The sequence below is a fragment of the Gorilla gorilla genome, chromosome X (assembly GCF_029281585.2).
Source record: "Gorilla gorilla gorilla isolate KB3781 chromosome X, NHGRI_mGorGor1-v2.1_pri, whole genome shotgun sequence".
Classification (NCBI taxonomy): domain Eukaryota; kingdom Metazoa; phylum Chordata; class Mammalia; order Primates; family Hominidae; genus Gorilla; species Gorilla gorilla.
The window spans coordinates 48510563-48525435 of NC_073247.2; the positions used below are offsets into that span (position 1 = coordinate 48510563).

A 14873-nucleotide genomic window follows, 5' to 3' on the forward strand; every position below is an offset into this window, starting at 1 on the left:
TTAGAAATGTCCCCAAATTTTGATGCAGGGTATTTACTTTTAAAATACCATAGTGGATTCATTGATCTTCAAATAGTCTGTTGATCTTGTTGGGAAAAGTGCTTGCAATATTCCAAGTTATCAGGTAAATTGGTTTGAAGGAATCCAAGTAGTTCCTTAAATGTCAGCTCATCTTCAAGGTTTGAACCTTTCAGGGTATGGGGCAAAGGGCACAGGCTGACTTGTCAAAGCAAGAGAGCTTTAACAAAGGTAGAGGCAGATATATGCTTGCTTAATTGCAACAAATGATCTCCTGAACTTTTCCTTTTTTCTTTTATTTCCATAAGTTTTTGGAGAACAGGTGGCTATTTGGTTACATGAGTAAGTTCTTTAGTGGTGATTTCTGAGATTTTGGTGCACCCATCACCTGAGCAGTGTACACTGACCCCAATTTGTAGTCTTTTATCCTTCACCCTTTTCCCACCCCTCTTGAACTTTTCATGGTTTCCAATTGGTCACTATTTGACATTCCTCTATGAGCCATGCCATTGACCTTTCTGATACATCTGAAGAAGACAGAAGTCAAAAACTGGCTTCTAGTATGCTCTGTGAACAAGATCATGTTTGTAAATAGAGTGTAAACCTATTGGCAGTTCAGCAATCGCCCTGCCTAATATTAAAAAAAAATTGTTAAGTCTGCTTTCTGTGTTAAATCTCTGTATGTTAGAATTTATCTATTGTTTCTATAAGGTCCAAAAGGTGCACAGAAAAGTTCTGCAAGATTTTCAGTGGGAAACCAGTGGGAAACATCATTCACTTAGTCATTTTGTTTAGGAATAGATTGTGAACCAAACTGATATTCTAAAAATGGAGGAAAAATTTCAAGATTTGCAAGGGAGAATTGAGGAGTCTGGCTACAGGTTAAAAACCAATGTGTGATTTTTCAGGCCTGATCATAGGCGATGACAAAGACTTTACCTGGCAGGCTTCACTGGGAAAGCTGCCCTCCACACACCAGACTTGGTGCACAGCCAGCATATGGCAGTCTCTGTGGGGTGTTGCAGTCAAAGACTCAGACCCCCTGGCCAATCATGCTCTTTCACATATTTACATTCCTAGCCCTGTGCCTTCATTTCTAGGCCCTTTATCTGAGGCCTTGGGCAAGAGGTCTTCAGGTTCCTCTGCTGAGATCTTATGGGGTAAGGAAAAGGGAAAAAATTTGAAGATACTTTCCTTCACTCTGCCTCAGTGCCCAGGACTTTTCCACTCCTACCCCACCACATGACTCCAGGGTCCGTAAAACTGCCAGAGCCTTTTGTTCGGGGCTCCCTCAGTAGAAAGATGACCCCACGTCTGTGCTGCTCCACTTGAATCTTGACCAGCGTGCTGTCCCACAGGGGAAAATGGAACAGTGAAGTTGATGCTTCCTCTGGTTTTAGACTGTGACTGAAGGCTTAACTCTTTCATTTTCAGCTTGTGGCTTTAATTGGCTACTTGAACACCTGACAGCTCAGCTCTCTCCCAGCTCAGCAGAGCTCCTAAAAAGACTAATTAAATTTTTTCCATTCTTAAAACACCACTAAGAATCACAATCCTAAAACCACTGACCACACTGAACAAGTATGGCTGGTGCTTGACAAACAAAGTGAGTTCTACTAAATTTGCTCCAAAACATTTTATTAATAAAAGTCTTACTTAAAAAACAAAATAGAAAAGAGTTAGGTGTCATATTGAATAACGTGTTGATAGCCCGTGTATGGTTATGGGTTCTAATTTCTCTACAAAATCAACCAGCCATGATGGAGTAAAGAAAGTTAGAAAGAGTAAATATAGTCATATAATTTTTTGAAACACTTCCAAGTACAAAAAGCAGCATACTAATTTTTAAGTGCAAAGAAAGCTCATAATAAAATAGACTTTTAAAATTACAAATAAAAATCTGTACATCAAGGATATTTTTAAGGCTTTCCCGTGTGCATGTCACTATGTACACAACGAAGAGGAATTGCCAAGAGAGGAACCATCATGTCAGGTGTTACAGGTCTGGCTCATTTCGGCTTGTAGGACCATCTCTTCTTTTCTCAAGGGAAAAGTGTCAATCAGGTTGAACAGGGCCACAGGCATCACCAGGGAGACATAGCGCTCTTTGTCCATGCCATGCTTATCCACTAGCACCATACTGAAGGAGTAGAGTGGGATTCGCAGCAACAGCCTGCAGCAGACAAAGAAAAGAGGAGACTAAGTCAAACCATGACTCCCAAGGGTCCTGGTGGATCAACCAGAGCCCTACTGTGACAGTGTGCAGAGAAAGCTTTGATACAATGAAGGACTGATTCATCCTTTAGACCCTGTCTACTCCAACTGTGACCCTTGAACCAGCAGCATCACATGAGAACTTGCTAGAAATGGAGACTCTCATGCCCAACCCCAAACCTACTGAATTAGTGTCTGCATTACTATCAAGGTCCCCAGATGACTGGTATGTACATGAGAGGTTGAAAAGCACTGCTTTGGTTTTAGATTATAGTCAGGAAGACTTCAGGCGTACAGTGGTGCCACATACCAACGTTTGGTACAAGGTGCATACAAGGCTAACAGATTTTTTTTTTATTAAATTGGAATCAATCCAAGTTTGGAATCAACCCAAAACCCACGTTTGCTGACTAGTGTTGCATGACCACATACACACTAGGACAAAGTCAGTGATTATGAACAGGGGTGATTTTGCTCCCCACCCCCAGGGGAAATTTGGCCATGTCTGGAGATATTTTTGGTTGTCACAGTGGAGAGTGAAGATGTGACCGGCATTTAGTGGGTAGAGGCCAGGAATGCTGCTAAACATCTTGCAATGCACAGCCAACTCTCCCCGCCAAACAAAGAATTATCTGTTCCCACATAGCAATAGTGCCAAGGCTGAGAAACTCTGGGCTAGGTAAAGCTGATTGATATAATTTCCCAGCATGATAGTTCTGGCCTGTTCAGTGGCCAGCTCAGGACTGCAGAGTTATAAGGGATTGAGCTTGGTCTACAGCCCATGTATTCTGACTTGGTTAATCATAATTTGTACCCCAAATAATTCCAAAAAAGAATATGAAGTGGTTTCAAGTGTCTGGTGTTCTTTCTGCTCTACCACACTAGAATTTAAACTAAAAAATATGATTTTTATATCAACACAAACATATTTAGATGGGAATAGCTAGAGAAAGCAAACAAACAGATAAGCTGAGCCCAATGAATAAATGAGCCCACTCAGTCTCTTCTCCAGATTTTTTTTTTCAGTTTAGATATTTTGAGATTATGTATGAGGCAGAATATACACTGCCATCTGGATTTAAAGTAAAATATGTTTTCCTCATACAAACAGATCAAGGTTAAAAAATCATTACATCGAACACAAACTACTTTTTTCTGCCTTTTAAGAGGGAGTTTCGAGGAAGAAGGGAATAATTTGTATTTTATCCCAGTGGGGAGCTAAATTGCCAGTTCACTCCCAGTGACTAGAAATGAAAGAAAGAGGACATGACAATGCCTCTGCCAGGTTTCCTGCAGTGCTAAGAGGGGAGCTCAGAAGTAGATGACTGCAAAGTGCATTAATGAGTTCTGAACACGCGAATGTAGGCTGCAAAGTAAGGTGTGAATGAAGCGATAAAATGCTCTGCATCTTTAAGGGGAAGGGTATTGAGTTTTCTTTTGGGAGCATGGAGGAGTTCTGGTACAGGGAGCTCTCAGGAAACAGAGGAATAGGGAATGTGGTGGCTGAAGCCTGTGGGGAAGGGTGACCAATAAGAAATTGGAGCATTCATTTTTTTTATAGTGCTTGTGAGACTAGGATGGGAACCCCCACCACCACCACCACGGTGCCACCATCTGCTACCATACGCATTCCTGTGTAAGTCTTGTGCCTTGATTGACACAGAATGTAAAGAGGGAAAACTGTCATGGGAAGAGCTGAGTGGTTGGATCAGCAGGCTAGCAGCAGCCACAGGAATGCATCCCACTAGGGCCGAAAGACCACAGAAATCTTGGGGATGAATGATCAAACACCACACAAAATCGGGGATGAGGTGTGATGCCGACAGTATGCCTGAGTTACATATGTGTCTGTCGTCAGACTGGAAGGAGTTCTTCCTGGAAAGTCTTCCAGGGAACACTGTAGACTCAAAGAATAATGTGGGTATAGAAATTATGGCTTTCTTGGTCCCTGTCTTCCTTGAGATTGCTGGAAAATTCCTCTGGAAAGCATGAATCAGATCATACCTCCAGATAAAAAAGAAATGAGGGTAAGAAAGAAGGTAGGCAGTGACCCTGCAACCCCAGGCACCCAGTCTCTTCCTTCTGTTGACCCCCTTCAAGGGTTTTATCACGGCCTTGGTGCTATTTGAAAATAGTCTTATAGCCAGACAAGAGAATTTTTACATTATGCAGGCATTATGCTTTTCCTTCTCCTCTTTCGCTTCCCATTCTTTGCCTAAATCATCTTTTTTCCTCTGCACTAGACTCCAAGGTGTCTAAAAAACACCTTTCCAATTCAAAGGGAAAAAGTTCTGCCAAGCTCTTTGTTTCTCACTGATATGTTTGATAACACAGGCATGCCGGCCTGGCACAGAATCCATTAGGTAATGCACCTGAGTGATCATTTCTGTATGACATTTACCTGGACTATCATCCAGCTGCAAAATAGTGATTGACCCTTTCCTTGAAGGCTGCTGGGCAAAAATTCTATTTCAAACTGTAAAGGCTTTGGTAAAAAACTAGGCCAGTGGTCCTCACCATGTGGTCTCTTGGGAGCTCACTAGAAATGCAAATTCTCGGGTACGACCAGAGACCTACTGAATCAGAAACACAGTTTAGAGCCTACAGTGTAGACTCCAGCAATACGTATTTTAACAAGCCCTCCAGGGGATTCTGATGGAGGCTAAAAATTTGAGAACCACAACATAATGTATTTAAAAATTATCTTCAGCCTATAGAAGTCTATGGTAGCCCCAATATATACAATCTGAATGACAAGTATTTTTAATCACATTTTTCTGTTCTTCAAGTAGATTAAACAGTTTAAAATCACATCAAGATTTTATGAAGATGACATACACACACACATACACACACATTCAATCCAAAGACCATTCAGAAAATTCTGCAACAAGTTTTAAAAAATCATTGACACAGGATACGAGCAAGTAGTTCTAAATAAGCAACAGCTTCATAAAACCTACTTTGAAAATATTCACCATAAATATTTAGATATCAACACAACTCTCTGTCTTAAGTTTTGTACACTTCAACTTGAAGTATTTGTATACTAACTGTAGATACACAATATACTTTTTTTTTGTATTTTTTTTTATTATACTTTAAGTTTTAGGGAGTACACAGGAAGGGGAATATCACACTCTGGGGACTGTTGTGGGGTGGGGGGAGGGTGGAGGGATAGCATTGGGAGATATACCTAATGCTAGATGACGAGTTAGTGGGTGCAGCGCACCAGCATGGCACATGTATACATATGTAACAATATACTTTTAAAAGCTATTATCACCTCTGGAAATAGTAAGGCTGTTTCAATGAAATTTTGAGTCATTTACTCCACTTAGCGCCAACATGGTGCCAGGTACTGTGCTAGGTACTGAGTAGCAAATATTTGAAAGCTCTGCTACTGAAGTCGGTATGGGGAGGTGCTACATGCAAATGCAGTAAAATATAACAAAAACAAAAGCATATGAGTGTACCCAGCCTTCTCCATTCATCAGCTGACTAAAGAGCACTCATGAATCATCTTATTTTTCTTCCATCCTGGCCCTCTGAGTTTTTTCTTTCTTTCTTTCTTTCTTTTTTTTTTTTACCCTGGTGGGAATGTGGCAGAATCTTTTTGGGTGGAAAGTGGTACAAATCAAACATGGGATGGGTCAAAGGCAGCTGGAAAACAGGGAAATTAGAGAAAGAAGCTATTGTGTCTATCTATAGCATCATTTGCTAAGGATATGTTTCTATCATATAACCTCTCAAGGAATTTCTGTACCTTCTGAACAGGTGTGATAGGGTTTACCAAGTCCCATTTCATTTTCTTCTTTCTGGCAATACAGAAAGACTGCATTTCCCAGCCTCCCTTAAAAGTGAATTGCAATCATGTAACTAGTTCTGGCCAATGAACTAAGAGAGTGAGCAAGGTGTGGCACCTCCAACATGAAGCATAAAGGAGTCGGTGTGAGTTTTTACTCTCTTTCCCCACTTTTGCAGAAGCCTGAAAGCCATGTGTTCCAGATGTTTGTAACTGCCTGAGACCCTGAGAGACAGGGAGCAGCCTGGGACCCTGAAAACAGAGATCCGTACTCTCCCATGCAGTGTGTGAGAGAAAAGGCTGGGTGAGAAAGGAAGATTTTAAGGAGTTTTGCTTTAGCCTAATTATCCATTTCACAGTGGTCAAGAGATGCAAGTAGAAATTTGGGTTATTCTGAAATTACCTTTTGGTTGTTGAATTCTGCTTCTTTAATACATCATTATTCAGAGACTAAAATCCATGGCTCCAACTTTGTAAGGGTTATGAAACTAAAATATAATTGTTAAAATAAAGGTATGAACAAGTGTTCTGGAAGCATGGAGAAAAAAGAGACCAAGCCTGGAAAGTCTAATTGGATGCATGCTCTTCTAATAAGACCATGATTGCTTAAGTCTTTTCTTCAGGTGCTCCTCTCCTAACCATCCTTCCTCCACCAACCACACACACACATACACACACATGAAGCAAAAACGGTTGGTTGGAGGGAGTAAGAAAGAACACTGGTAATTACCCACTGCACAATTTATTTGAACAAACAGCAACATACTGATTAGCATGGTTATAACACTCCCAGAATAAAAGCAATTAAACATTGAAGGTTGCCTGAACTCAATCCTGAATAGAAAGAAACCAGGGAACCTAATCAGTTAAAAATGCATTCACAGGGGATAAGATTTAAGAACACAACTTCCCCCTACCTGAGCTGCAGCGCTAGGGCTGGAGGCATAATCTTTGCTCCTATCCTGCCAATGAGAGTCGGGAACACACCCACCAGCTCCACCACGGTGATGTGTCGAAGATCAAGGCCACACTGTGCTTGCTGGGAAAAAGAAAACCCAACAGGGGAAGTATGAGCATGGCTAAAAAAGACATCCTTATCAAACCAGAAACAGACAGAAGCAGCACTGGCCTGTCTCTGGAAGTTTATTTGCTCACTCTGAACTGTCCTGAAAACAGATGAGAAATTAGGGTTAAGATAGTGGCTGTAAAACCTAAATACCTTTGCTAGAGGAATCATTCAGATATGGCTTGACAGTGGGATTTTGAAAACCTAAGCAAAAGGGCAGTCTATGTATTTCCAGACAGGGTGAGACCTTGAGTGAGTCAAATTTCCTAAAAAGTATCCAAGACCACCCCAGAGGATTCTAACTTTTTCTTTGCAAGGAGAGAAGACTACTCTATTTCCAGAGTCCACTTCTCTGCCCTGTTTTCACTCTCCACACTCCCCTGCCCTATGCCCTCCACACCCAATCCCAGGGGAAAAGAGGATAAAAGGTTCCAAGCCTCTAAGCTGGCTCTTGGCAAGAACCTTGGGAATGTGGCCCAGTCAACCACGAGGAGGGCTCATCAGGAATGGCAATGGCAATAAAAAAAAAAAGTAATGTAAGACAAATATGATGAATTTGGCTAAATGGGAAAAGAAATTTTGAAGCCTTGAAAGACGAAAACATCAAATATGTTTTACCAAAATTCCACTGAAACGTCCCTATATGAGGTTACAGAACTGGTTGAAAAGTTTAAAAAGTTAGAAATAGACTTTTGTATTACTCTCACTGAAATGCCTAAGTCAATCAAACCTTTCTTTGAAGGCTCTGGTTAAAATGCAAATGTAAGTATATTTGGAGGAGGAGGGCACACCAAAACATCTTGATATGAAATATTTTATCCAACCAGTTGTTAAGTTAGCAAGTGTCTGAAGGGATGGGACAGACTAGAGCAACGATGGCAATCTTTCTCTGTAAAGGGCCAGAGAGTATTTCAGGCTTGGCAAGGTTGGATTGCCTCTGTCCTAACCACTTCACCCATCACTGTAGTGCAAAAGCAGTTGTAGATCATGCACAAATGAATTAGTGTGGCTGTGTCCGATAAAAGTTAATTTACTGAAACTAGCCATGGGTCACCATAGTTTGCTGACACAGAGGAAAAGCAAGTTGTTTGGCTTAATTCATTTTCCTATGGAATAAGAAGAGATGAGGAAATGCATGATCATGGAATATAGCCTGCAATGCCAGTTTCCCACAAAAGACAGAGGTATAAGCTTGTGTTTTCTGAAGAGCAAGCCCCTGGCTTGGACAAGGAGATACAAGGGGAGGTAAGCTGGTGGGGACCAGGGGTAAAGATGCAATGAATTTGGTTCCTATCAAGGGAGCTCACAAAAATTTTATATGGCTCTTCAGAGTTCATAGGCAATTCTTCAAGTACGTGGGAAGAGTGAAAAGAGACTTATTATTATCCATTTTATTAATGCTGACATGAGAAGTAAATTGTAGCCTTTGATTAAATCAAGACTGTTCTAAGCACTTAGTTCTATCCACTGTAATAAATGAATAAAATAGTCTCAAAAAAATGTGCAGCACTGTATCCATGGCACAGCATACATCCTGCCTCTTTAGTATTCGGTGAAGTTGGCCACTCTTTTGCAAACCAGCCTCAGGACAAAAGCAAGCAACTTCTAGTTTGATCCTTACAGTTTCTAGTCAGCCTTCCCCACACACCCAAGATGTTGGTTGCCTCATTTAGTAGCTACAAAATTTACATAGCTGAGAAGGACACATTTCCCAGAAAAGTGACCCTCAAACTTTAGAGTGCTTAGGAATCACCTGGAGATTTTGTTAAAAGTGTAGATTCTGACACAGTAGGTATGGGAGGGGCCCTGAGAATTGGCATGTCTATCAAGCTCCCAGGTGATGCTGATGCTGCTGGTCCAGTCCATGGATCACACATTGAGAACCACTTTTCTAAAAAAAAAATTGGCTGTCACCCTCTGAGTCCAAGAAATTCCCTGGGGAAAAATGTGGGCAGGCAACTAATTGATTGCTTCCAGCCAGGCATATCCTGGACAGGTTCAGCAAAGACAATTGTTCTGTGGCTAGGCCTGGACAGCATGTCAATTAGACTTATTGGTGAAGACAGACAAACCTCATTAGTTGGAAAACGATTGGGTTAACTCTAAGGAGTCAATGTTAATCAGGTTATGGCCCAGAACCAGAAATGAATGGTGGTAGCTCTAAAGTGCCACTTCCTGAAACTCACTGTAAGTGGATTAGGCACTGAATCTGGCCTTTGCTTTTAGTGAAATGGCTGGGCCCTTCCTGTTAAAGGTCTGCCTCCCACCTTGGCCCTGCCTCGAGGACTCACCTGCAGCATTCCTAGCTGGAGCCGGTAAAGGAGGTTTCGGGCTGTGGGTGTGGACACAATGAGTAGTCTCCTTTTCTCATAAAACTGATCCAGAAGTGCAGCTGCCGTTCTGACGCCCACATTGACGTTCATGGCTGTAATCAGAAATGGCCACATGGGTCAGAAACCTTCCACTTGTTCTGGCTCAACAGAGCCTGTGATGACACACAGAACCATTTGTGTAAGAAGTAAACCCTGAGATAAGGATTCAAGTGTAAATAGTTTATTTGGGAGGCAGTCCCAAGAAGCGCCTGTGGAGGAGTGCGGAAGTATATTCACTTCCTCTTGCTGCTGTAACAAATCACCATAAACTTAGTGACTTAACATAATACAAACTTATTCTTTTAGATACTGCAGGTCAGGATCTAAAAGATCCTGGTCTCATGGAGCTAAAATCAAGGTGTTGGCAGGGCTATGCTCCCATGGAGGCTCTAGGGGAGAATCTGATTTCTTGTCTTTTTCAGCATCGAGAGGCCACATTCATTCCTTGGCTAGTAGTCCCTTCCTCCATCTTCAAAGACAGCAGTGTAGCATCTTCAAATCTCTCTTCTCTCTGACCTCTCCTTCCATCGTCTCTTTCTATGACTCTGACATCAGTTCTGCCTCCTTTATATAAGAAGGCTTGTGATTACATTGGGCCCACTGGGTAATCCAGGATACTCTTCCCATTTCAAAATCCTTAACTTATTACATCTGTAAAGTCCCTTTTTTCATGTAAGGTAACATATTATCAGGTTCCAGGGACTAGGATGTGGACATCTTTGGTGGACCATTATTCTATCTATGTCAGGAAGTGAGACAGTGAAGGAAAGAAAACAATACCAATTGGTTATCAAGCAAGTTATTGCTGTGGGCATTTGGAACTCACTCCCACTGGGGAACTCTAGGAGATGATATACAACATACCTCCAGAATTAACCCACTGGAGGGAACTGGAGTATTTATACAATTGCTCCATCATTGTTGAGGGCTGCTTCTGGGGCACTAACTCTCCATCACTTCCAGCTGGCTCTGTGCATGGGCTGACAATGCTTTCATAGCCAGGAAAGAAATGCTCTCAGACAGAGAGACCCAGTTAATTGCAGTTAAGTAGCCTTTTGAACACAGATGGGAATGTGAAAGGCATATGGGCCAAGCACCATAGTATCTGCTGGGGAAAGGGGTGCAGAGAGGCAGAAGGGTAAGAGAATGGGCAGTGGCCAGGCTGGCTTTGGAATGGCTCAGAATCTCTGAAGTCTGCCTCCTTGGTGCAGAAGGGACAAAGCAATGTGGGGCACAAAGGCCACAGAGCAAACAACACAGGCATACAGGACATGGAACAAGGCAGTTTTATAATAGGTCTTCCCTTTAAGCAAATAAATGACAACTAATTCCAGCTGTTCAAGGTCAATGAAGGATGTTGTATAGATAGGCAAGCAAAAGGCTTAGCCCCAGAGAAGAAATAATAAGAGAAAAACTAGTAGATGCCATGTATGATTTATAATCTTGGTTTTCATATTTCACATTTTAGGTTTGCATTGAAGTATTTGTTCATTCACACATTCATTCATTCAGCCATTATATACTGAGTGCCTGCCATGTGCCAAGCTCTATGCTAGGTACTGGGATGTCACACTGAGTGATACACAGTTCCTCCCCTCTTTCCTGCCCTCTTCCCTGCCCCAGGGACTCAGAGTCTAGGATAGCTCTGGTCAAGAGAAATACAATGTAAGCCACTATATTTAATCTTAAATTTTCTAGTTGCCTCATTAAAAAAGTGTAAAGAGACCGGGCGCAGTGTCTCACATCTGTAATCCCAGCACTTTGGGAGGCTGAGGCGGGCAGATCACAAGGTCAGGAGATCAAAACCATCCTGGCTAACATGGTGAAACCCCGTCTTTACTAAAAATACAAAAAATTAGCCAGGAGTGGTGGCATGCACCTGTAGTCCCAGCTGCTTGGGAGGCTGGGGCAGAAGAATCACTGGAACCCAGGAGGCGGGGGTTGCAGTGAACCGAGATCGCGCCACTGCACTCTAGCCTGGGTGACAGAGAGAGACTATATCTCAAACAAACAAACAAACAAATAAAAAATATAAAGAGATATGTAGAAATGATTTTATGTTTTATCTAACCCAATATATCCAAAATATTTCATTTCAACATGTAATCAATATAAAAAATTAAGATACTTTATATTCTTTTTCACACTAAGATTTTGAAATTGGTATATATTTTACACTTATAGCATATCTCAATTCAGAATAGCCTCATTTCAAGTGCTTAGTAGCCACACATAGCTAGTGGCTACCATGTTACTCCACAAAGGTCTAGGAGCCTGTTAGACACCACACCCCAGGCCTTAATGCCAACATGGTGGGCATGAAGTCCTTAGGTAGGGAGTCTATAATAGGTGTGTTCTTTCTACTTTAATACATGAAATTGAAGAATCTCAGGCATTTAGCTGATGGTATATATGTCTCTCTGTCACTTAACTCTAAATGGGGGCTTCAATTAAAAGAAAGTGATAAAGATGAAAGGGTGCCAGGAAATGAGAAAAAGAGAAGTCTATAAACAAGAGATACATCCATAATTTTCTGGCTAGTCCAAGTTTCAGACTCATTACCCAGCCCAATTTTTCTTCATCAGGAATAAGAGCTGGCATAAGGCTTTGCCTGTACCAGGCACTGCTCTATTCCACTGTTCCACAGATGACCTCATTTAATCCTTACAACTCAAGAGGTAGATGAGGTATTATTTTCTTCATTTTACATAGGAGGAAAGATTCCAAATGCCCAAAGTCTATGTAACTTTCATGCCAGTGATGCAAAGCAGGTATGATATTGTCTCTACATGGCAATTTACTAGCTTTATAAATAAGATCCTTACATTTCTAGAACAAAGGAAACTAGAGCAAATTTTGCTGATTCATAATGTCACCAAAGGCTGGCCCTAGGTTCCTACCTTGAGCTTCTTCCTTAGAGGACATGAAAGGGAAATTAGAGGATAGGCAGAGGCAAGATGGATGGCAGATGAGATGAGCTGCAGCAGGGATCTAGGGACTATGTTCATCCACTCAGATAAAGAGGGATGGCCATGAACTTCTCAAAGTATATGAAGGGAAACCTCTCTTGCACTGGAATCAAGAACCAAGGGGTTTACAGGTTCTGCTGCAGGCTGGAGGGGCGGCATACCTACCTGCACAGGTGGGCTCCGTGCCAGACCAAGCCAGGTTGGATTGACATACTCGGGCAGGGCTACCCTGGAGCTCATAACCGCCAATGCAGGAGAACTCACAGGTGGCTCCATAATTATCACCGTCGCTGGAGCACTTCATGTAACCATTCTCTGGGGCATTGAGTTTGCCACAGCGTTTGACTGTAGGGACACAAGTCCGGAGGGGTCTCAGTGCTGAGCTCCCATCCACAGAGTAAGCAGAAAAGGTGATGATGCAGAGGCATCAGCTTTGCAATCAGGCTTCTACATCAGCCTGTGAAATGAGTGAGGGAGGAGGGATGACTATTTGGTCAGTAAGTGAGTCTTGCAATGGTCACCATCCATACCAATGAGACCACTGATATCAACTGGTTTCGCCCCTAGTGTTATAGATGAGGAAGTGAAGTCCAGAAGAGTAAGGAGTAAAGATGGTTAGCAATTAGTTGCCCAAACCATCAGGCATAAAATAATCCTTAAAAACATTTTCTTTCATACCAATAGTACTAGAACACTAAAAACATGTTCTCCTGGTGGCCCAAATTAGGGGGCTCCTATTCACCCTGGTTGTAGATGGACTCACAGGCTTCAGCTGGCCACCTAAGCTCAGGGATGGAAAAATTATTGAATAATATTCTTCTGGGACAGTCAGCTATGGGATCCTGTAAGACTAGTCCTGGGAACTCCTTAAATAATCTGGCAACACTGACGCCCATCCGGATGTGTATCATGAAATTCAGGCATTAAGATAGGGCACTTCCCCATGCCTTATTAGAGACTAATCTAAAGCTGGCAAGTCTCCCACCACAGTAGGCACTTGAGAGAGTTTTGGCTTGAGGACCTGCTTCCCTTTGCTCTTCTAAAGAGAGGGGGAAACAAAACCAATAAGCAGTACTCTTACCTCTTACTTTAACTCGAAATTTGCAAGTGCCCTTATTCTCAGCTCTGTCATAGACTGTGTACTGGATCTTGTGGTCTCCTTCTGGAAAGTTGGAGCCTGGGGGGAGGCCTTTTAGAATGACACTTAGAGAAAAAAAATCAGAAACAGGAAAGATGACATTATGGACCTGACAAGCAAGTGACGACCCCCTACTCTTTACAGGACATGGAGAGACCGAGGGGCAACCATTAGACCAGTTTAAGTAGAACAAAAATTTCTTGAAGAATAGAATCTCCTAAGCTTTAGTCTGTTTTAGAAGAGCAGTTTGTGACCAGAAAATGGAAGACCCAAACTACTGGGAAGCTTAGACTTTTTTCTTGCTGAAGGGTAGAATGGTGGGGAAGTGGGTAGAGGGGGGAGGGAGGATGAAAAATATAGGGCCTAAGTCTCTTCCTTCAATCTCACTCTTGTTCCAGGAGGGACCTGAATTGCCTCACTGTTGGGAAGACAAGGGAATTTTCTGTGAGGAAAATCATTAGAGAATATAGTCCAAGCAGTCACTGGCAATTTGGGCCTGCGGGGCTGGGGGGGGGTGGGTGGGGGGTGGGTGCTAGAACTTTCTCTGTTCTTTCTGTCTGGGACAGTGGAGACCTAAAGGCAAGTTCTCTGTGATTCCTTGGTTATCCTAATAACATAATAATAATGACAAAAAGTGTTCTTTGCACTTACATAAACCTTACATGTTAGGCATGGTTCTAGGCATTTTGCATATATTTACTTAATCCTCCTTATTTAATCCAACAACCCTATAAGGTAGGTAGTATTATCTCTGATTTGCAGATGAGGAAACTGAGGCACAAAAAGGCTAAAGAACTTGTCCAAGGTCACACAGCTAGGGTGAATTTATCTTTTTTCTTGGCTGCCTAATGAGGACACCAATAAGTATAGCATGATCAAAATCCATGTTCTGTTTTTCAATATACATATAATTCCCCATCTCCCTACAGTTCTGGGAATGATGAGAATATTTGCTAATAATGAACATGTGGAATTATCATTGTCACCATTGAGGAAAGCCTTACATGTAGGTGGGTGAGGTGGCTGTTTACCAGGTATGAGAGAGGGGTCTTGGGAAAATGTCAGAAATCCCACTATTTTGAGACATGCTGCTGTTGGCTTTAGATGCTTTAAGGTCTTTAGAAAGCACAGTTTAAATTCAGATAAACCTGAGAGGAGTGATACTTCAAATATAAGTGGATGTAACCTTTCTGAGACTTTGTTTCACCTGTGACATGCAAATAACAGAAGGAGTAAATAAGGGAACTCACAAGAAGCACTTGTCTCAGAGCTTGACACTAGAACCTTCTCC

General features: G+C 42.0%; 1 protein-coding gene across 5 annotated transcripts in view; it reads right to left on the minus strand.

Annotated features, from left to right (window-relative positions):
• Positions 1–1639: 1639 nt before the first annotated feature.
• The window catches only part of SRPX (sushi repeat containing protein X-linked), a 74574-nt gene continuing 61340 nt past the window's right edge, over positions 1640–14873 (minus strand). For 2 of the 5 annotated variants that reach the window (XM_004063994.5, XM_063703299.1), the window contains 5 exons: positions 13526–13647; positions 12610–12789; positions 9395–9528; positions 6955–7076; positions 1640–2191 (listed from right to left, as the gene is read on the minus strand). In XM_004063994.5, the coding sequence (XP_004064042.1) occupies positions 2008–2191; positions 6955–7076; positions 9395–9528; positions 12610–12789; positions 13526–13647 (742 nt within the window). In that variant the 3' untranslated portion in view covers positions 1640–2007. The remainder of the gene's footprint in view (positions 2192–6954; positions 7077–9394; positions 9529–12609; positions 12790–13525; positions 13648–14873) is intronic. The other 3 variants (XM_063703300.1, XM_055375596.2, XM_055375597.2) reach the window with 2 other exon arrangements.